This window comes from Notolepis coatsorum (genome assembly GCF_963971535.1).
Source record: "Notolepis coatsorum genome assembly, chromosome: 8".
NCBI classification, from domain to species: Eukaryota; Metazoa; Chordata; class Actinopteri; order Aulopiformes; family Paralepididae; genus Notolepis; species Notolepis coatsorum.
The window spans coordinates 141,075,903-141,083,143 of record NC_140172.1 but is presented as its reverse complement, the minus strand read 5'-3'; the positions used below and the strand labels follow the sequence as shown (position 1 = coordinate 141,083,143).

At 45.9% G+C, this 7,241-nt stretch overlaps 1 protein-coding gene across 1 annotated transcript in view; it reads right to left on the bottom strand.

The window, feature by feature from the left end:
• Window positions 1-986: 986 nt before the first annotated feature.
• gabra3 (gamma-aminobutyric acid type A receptor subunit alpha3) overlaps window positions 987-7,241 on the bottom strand; it is a gene marked incomplete at both ends in the record, with an annotated part of 316,811 nt that continues 310,556 nt past the window's right edge. The window contains 1 exon segment of the mRNA XM_084319586.1: window positions 987-1,304. Within this exon segment, the coding sequence (XP_084175712.1) occupies window positions 987-1,304 (318 nt within the window).

The window sequence follows — 7,241 nt, the reverse complement described above, 5'->3', positions numbered from 1 at the left end:
GTGTGCGTGTGTGTGTGTGAGCGTGCGTGTAGTTCTTCCCTCATAGGGAGGTGTAGTGGTTATGTCATTGTTGTTTCCGGCCGGCCCACCTCGCAAAAATTGCAATGTATTTCCCCATTGCCCATTTCTAAATCGTCTCGTTATAAAACAAATAAAGCATGAACATTTGCACGGTGTACCTTTCTGTGCATATTCATCCACAATCTATAGCTCAACATGAAAATATTCGCAATTAATCGTAAAAAGAAAATCGCAGAATTTTATTTCAACCAAAAGTGCTTAAACACTAATGTTAGTGAACTCATTCTGTGCATAAATGGAAAGCTTTTCAATGTTCATGAGGCAGAATTGTTACAATAGCCGATAATCCATTTTCCCAATGATAAATCCCTATACGGGTGGACCTCGCGGGCGGTCCAAAGTGACGTCAGACTACACCTCCCTCATTGTATGTACAGCCTAGTCAAGTCCAGACCCTATCCTCCTATACTGAGCTACAATGACAAACTCCAAACACATGCCCATCCCTTTGCTGCTGTTTTCTAAGAGACGTAGAAACATGTCTAGAGACATGTCTAAGAAAATAAATAAAAACGTAACGAAAACCACCACTGACTATTCCGCAAAAAACAGCAAACAAACGAGACGAAGCGGAGGAGCGCTTGGCTCCTTCGCCGCGGGGGGAGGGGGGGGGGGGGGCAGGGCCAGATATAAGGGGGGGACAGCGGGTGCTTCCGGGCCACCCCATCGACAACAACAAACACGCTTTAATAAGAAAACCCCCACCGCCGCTCCGACCCCAAGCGCTGCTGCTACCGGTGTGTCTACGCTAAAAGTTAGGTCTTTGACCTCTACGTACGTACGTGCAAAATATCAAAAAAGGTGAAAAATCTAAAACAAAACACATACACAGAAAATTAGCATGTCATGGATTTGGCCTCTTCTACAACCCAAAACCACAAACACTGTTTCACTCGGTTTCAAATTCAGTTTTGGTTGTTCGACTTCATGATGACGGGCTTCCTGTTGACGTACGTGGCCCAGTAGACCAGGTTGAAGATGAAGAAGAGGACCGGGAAGATGATGCGCGAGATCTTGTCCACTTTGCTGACACGGTTGTAGGACTTCTTGGCCTCCAGGTAGGGGTCCTCCACCCTGGGCAGGTAGGGGTGCTTGCCGGGGGCGGTGGCGCTCCTGGAGATGGTGGTCAGGCCCTGGTCGTTGGCCACGTTGATGGCGTAGGTCGTCCCGACGATGTTGAACGTGTTGTTGGCCTTTTTGGACAACGTCGCCGACTCTCTCCTCTGGGGACAAAAGAGGCAGGGAGGGGAGAAAGAGTGAGAACAAGGGGTTCATCAGCACCGACAACACCGACGGAAACAACACTTCCATTTGGACTCATTAAGAGGAAATAGAAGCCACGACACGACAAGACGACACGATACACCGAGAGAACAAAACAAAGCCTAACCATATCTTTAATCCTCGCAATGTTACTCTGAAAGGGCTCCTGAAAAGCAGAAAAGAAACAAAGGTTTACCAATTATGTCACGTTACTCAGCCTAAATACTCCAAGCTACAGAAAGCACAGCAGAACATTGCAAACGTCACATCACAGAAATCTGTATTCACAATCATCATCATCATCATTCGTTAATCCACACATTTCTGTACCCGTGGCTGTTTTGCAGAGTCGAGGAGGTTACTTTTAAACTGTACAATTAGTAACATTACTCCAATTATGTCACGTCACTCGACCTAAATACTCCAAGCAACAAAAGCACAGCAGAACATTGTAAACGTCACATTCCAAAATCTGTATTCACATCATCATCATCATCATCATCATCATCATCATCATCATCATCATCATCATCATCATCATCATCATCATCATCATCATCATCATCATCATCATTCGTTAATCCCAGTGGTGGAAGTACACAGTTCCTTTACTCAAGTAAAAGTAGAAATACCCAGATATACAATTGTATTCTGGTAAAAAGTCCTCCATTCAGAGAAGTATTTGATATTCAAGTCAAGTCAAGAGTTTTAATTGTCACGGCATACAGGTATACAATGAAATGCGGGTGGTCTTGCCCGCAACGATGTGCAATACAGTGGTACATATAATAGAATCAAAAGAAGAAAACAACATTGTGCAGTAACAGGTAGCAGGTAACATGGAGTGACATCTCGGTATCTGTACATAGTTATTTACAGAGCATGTGTGACATGCTAGTTAGCTTTGGTAGTGCAATACACTGTTCCTGTTATTCTAATTTAAAGTGTCCTTTCCTTTGGCCATAAGTGTGCGTGTGTGCGACATGAGTGTGTGCCCGCTCATGTTAAAGTGTTAAGTGGCTGCTCGTGTGTGAGCGTGCACAGTGTGCGTGTCGTGTGTGTGTTCATGTGTGCTTGTGTGTGGACAGTTCAATGTTCTGAGCACTCAATGTTCATTGTTCATGGCTCTGATGGCCTGGGGGAAGAAGCTGAGCCTAAGCCGCTCTGTCCTAGTAGCTGGGGTTCGCAGGCGTCTGCCTGACCTCAGCAGCTGAAACAGGCTGTTATTGGGGTGGTGAGGGTCTTTCATTATCCTGCAGGCTCTGGATTTGCACCTCTTGTTGTATAGAACCTGCAGGGGGGGTAGTGCAATACCCGTGGTACGCTCGGCTGAGCGCACCACTTTCTGTAGGGCCTTCTTGTCCTGTGCCGTGCTGTTTCCATACCAGGCAGTGATGTTTCCGGTCAGGATGCTCTCTACAGCTCCTGAGTAGAAGGACTGGAGTATCTTCCCCGATACTCTGAACTTCCTTAACTGTCTCAGGTGGTAGAGACGCTGTTTCGCCTTCTTTACTACTGTGTCTATGTGTGTTGACCATGTCAGGTCCTCTGAGATGTGGACCCCCAGGTACTTGAAGCTGCTCACCCTGTCCACGGTAGCCCCGTTTATCATCAGTGGTGTGTGTGTCTCCTGCTGTCCTCTCCTATAATCCACGATCAGTTCCTTGGTTTTGCCAATGTTCAGGAGCAGGCTGTTGTCCTGGCACCAGCGTTCCAGTACCTCAACCTCCTCCCGGTAGGCCTTCTCGTCGTTGTCCGAGATCAGCCCCACCACCACCGTGTCATCTGCGAACTTCACTATGGAGTTGGAGCTGAACTTGGCCACACAGTCGTGTGTGTAGAGTGAGTACAGCAGGGGGCTCAGAACACAGCCCTGGGGGGACCCGATGCTCAGGGTGACGGTGTTGGAGGTCTGACCCCCCACCCTGACCGCCTGGGGTCTTTCGCTCAGAAAGTCCAGTACCCAGGCACTCAGGGCGGAGCTCAGACCTAGCTCGATCAGCTTGTCCACCAGTCTGGTGGGGACTATGGTGTTGAACGCTGAGCTGTAGTCAATGAACAACAGTCTCACATAGCCCCCCTTCTGACGGTCAAGGTGCGAGAGGGTGCTGTGCAGTACCTGGGAGACCGCGTCGTCGGTGGACCTGTTTGTCCTGTATGCAAATTGCATAGGGTCCATATCACTGGGGAGGGAGGCACAAATGTGGTCCTTGACCAGCCTCTCGAAACATTTCATGACCACAGAGGTGAGTGCCACCGGTCTGTAGTCATTTGGACATGCTGGGGAGGGTTTCTTCGGCACAGGGATGATGGTAGACATCTTGAAGCAGGTACTATTGAATGTACTTGAGTATTAAAAGTAAAAGTATTGTGTTAAAGTTGTGTTAACGTGGTATGTGGTCCAGTTATGCTGCTCTGATTAAAGGTTATGTACGTGGTCCAGTTATGCTGCTCTGATTAAAGGTTATGTATGTGGTCCAGTTATGCTGCTCTGATTAAAGGTTATGTATGTGGTCCAGTTATGCTGCTCTGATTAAAGGTTATGTTAAAGTGGTATGTGGTCCAGTTATGCTGCTCTGATTAAAGGTTATGTTAAAGTGGTATGTGGTCCAGTTATGCTGCTCTGATTAAAGGTTATGTTAAAGTGGTATGTGGTCCAGTTATGCTGCTCTGATTAAAGGTTATGTTAAAGTGGTATGTGGTCCAGTTATGCTGCTCTGGTTAAAGGTTATGTTAAAGTGGTATGTGGTCCAGTTATGCTGCTCTGATTACGTCCTCTTGAAGTTGTCAGGCTTCAAATTTGAAAGTATATCATCTTCATAAATGTGTGCCATGTTTTCCATGCAAAATCCTTTTCTTCAAAGCAACTAGTAACTGATGGGTTCATACGAATATAGTGGAGTAAAAAGTACAATAGTTCCTTTGAAATGTAGAGGAGTAAAAGTAGAAAGTACATCGGAATTGCGCTTATGTACGGTAGTTACTTTCCATCACTGGTTAATCCACACATTTCTCTACCTGTGGCTGTTTTGCAGAGTCGAGGAGATTGCTTTCAAACCGCACACCGCCACGGGGTACAATTAGTAACATCACTCGGTAAGGCAGTCGACTCGAATACTCCAGTCCAATTATTTAGGATTCATTAAAAGTGTTTGGGGTTTGGAGCCCCCCCCCCCCTCCCCCCAGTCTGGGGAGAAGCTTGACACACTTGTGACTCGTTGAGATGTAAAATGGGAGGGCGGGGAGGTCGTCCCACAAACGGGGACAAACAGCCGTAGTCGTAGAACATTACCCTCCTCGGCTATAAGTGGCAAATTGCACAAACTCTGCCCAGAAGAATACATACTGCTCATGAGAAGAAACAGTTTCCAGAGAGAGAGATGGAGAGAGAGAGAGAGAGAGAGAGAGAGAGAGAGAGAGAGAGAGAGAGAGAGAGAGAGAGAGAGAGAGAGAGAGAGAGAGAGAGAGAGAGAGAGAGAACGAGAGACAGAGAGAGAGAGAGAGAGAGAGAGAGAGAGAGAGAGAGAGAGAGAGAGAGAGAGAGAGAGAGAGGAGAGAGAGAGAGAGAGAGGGAGAGAGAGGAGAGAGAGAGGGAGAGGGAGAGGGAGAGAGGAGAGGAGAGAGAGAGAGGAGAGAGAGAGAGAGAGAGAGGAGAGAGAGAGAGAGAGAGAGAAGGAGAGAGAGAGAGGCTCGTTGCATCATTTAGAAGCATAAATGAAGGGCTCCCTGGTAAGATCACTCGTCCCTCGGAGGTCTCAGAGACCACAGTGTGGAGGACGCCGCCGTTAACCCTTTCACTGCCACACTACAGAAGGTTAACCATTTCACTGCCACACTACAGCAAGTTAACCCTTTCACTGTCACACTACAGAAGGTTAACCCTTTCACTACCACACTACAGAAGGTTAACCCTTTCACTGCCACACTACAGAAGGTTAACCTTTCACTACCCCGCTACAGAAGGTTAACCCTTTCACTGCCACAATACAGAATGTTAACCCTTTCACTGCCACACTACAGAAGGTTAACCCTTTCACTGCCACACTACAGAACCCCACGTCAATAACCAGTACATTTTATCATACTAAACATACATTTTTTGTACATTAAGTGTGTTCAAAGTACATTTTAATCATATGTACTTGTCTGAGAGTATACTTGCAATGTATTTTTGGTACTTCTTGTGCTCTCATGTATTTATTCAAATCATGTTCAGTATGATCAATGATATGCGTATAAGTGTAATCTAAGTACACTTAAAAAACAACTGTACCAAACTCAAGTTGTACTTTAGTAAACTTACTCAAAGTGTACTATTTTAGTAAGCAATAGTAACCAAAAATACATTATAGTATAATTTAAATACATTTTTAACACACCAAGTACTGTATAATTTAAAGGGCCACTTCACAAAAAATGCTGATTTATTTTGCACATCATCTCACACACATCCAAACATTTGAAACATTAATTTAGTTTGTGAGTAAATGAGTTTGAATATGGCCACCGGTGATGTCATCAGGGACACTGAATCCTTGCGTTGTGTTAATTACAGCTCAATGAAATGATAACCTAGCTGTCCCTATAAGACAAGGTATTGCTATGCATTCATCTACAACATCATTTCATAAAGTTGTAATGAACATATTAAATATAATCCACTACAGGTAACTGAGTACCTTACTTGAAGTTGCAACCAGGAACATAATCTGCTAAGCGCAGAGGTTTTTCACTTCGTGCCGCGAAACCGTGGGATTTCAGGAACGATGATGAATTTTTTATAAGGCTTCATGAAATATGATTTCTAGATTAGACAAATTTCCATTCAACATACATATTTATGTCAGAGCTCACTTATTCATTGCTAGTGGGGACATCTTTTCATGCACCTCCGTAGATGTCCTCCATTCACCTTCTCACATCAGTTTTGGGAACATGAGGGGGAATAATTATTCATCAAATGTCAGGCCATCCCGGGCGGCTGGGTGGCGCAGCGGAGATTGCGCTCGTCACCAATGCAAGAGACTCCGGTCTCGAATCCAGGTATCAGCATTGCCTCCGGCTTGGGCCAGCCGTCATACTAACTCGTTTGGCTGAGTTAGCGGGAGGGAAGTCGTGGGTGGTAATCTGGCATTGTGGACAGCGACTCCTACAGGTCAGGTCTGGGCGCCTGCACAGCAAAAGACAGGAAGTGGTGAAGGCAGCGTGACCTCCCACGCGTTACACTTCACCAATGAGAGTCCGCGCTGCCAGGTGAAAAGAGGGCTGCTGGCTGTCTCCGCATGTGTCGGAGGAAGCATGTGGTAGACCTCAGGGCTCCCTAGACCGACCAGTAGGGGGCACATGCACACAATGACCAGGTAGGGGAGGGGAGAATTGGCATAACGACTAAATTGGGATGGGAAGAAAAGCATAGAAAAATCAGGCGGAGAAAAAGATAAAAATAAAATAAAAATGTCAGGCCATCCCATAATGAGCTTCTAGCGACATCTCAGCAAACCACTCCATCTGTTTTGTGTCGCCAGAACGGACGGAACTCTTGCACGGGACGCCACCCTAACCCACTAACAAAAAGGGAGGTATTCTATGTCAAGAGAGATGAGCAAACACTGTCAATAAACCGTATGAAAATCATCTTGTATATGGTTACTTGGACTGTCTGGAACCCAAGTGTGTCATCTGCAGGTTAAAGTTATGTTAGCTAACGCCATGATGCTAACAGCCCTCTTGAACACAAAGCATCCATCCTACAGATAACGTTATCTGAGCAGGTCCTGCATCCATCCTACAGATAACGTTATCTGAGCAGGTCCTGCATCCATCCTACAGATAACGTTATCTGAGCAGGTCCTGCATCCATCCTACAGATAACGTTAGCTGAGCAGGTCCTGCATCCA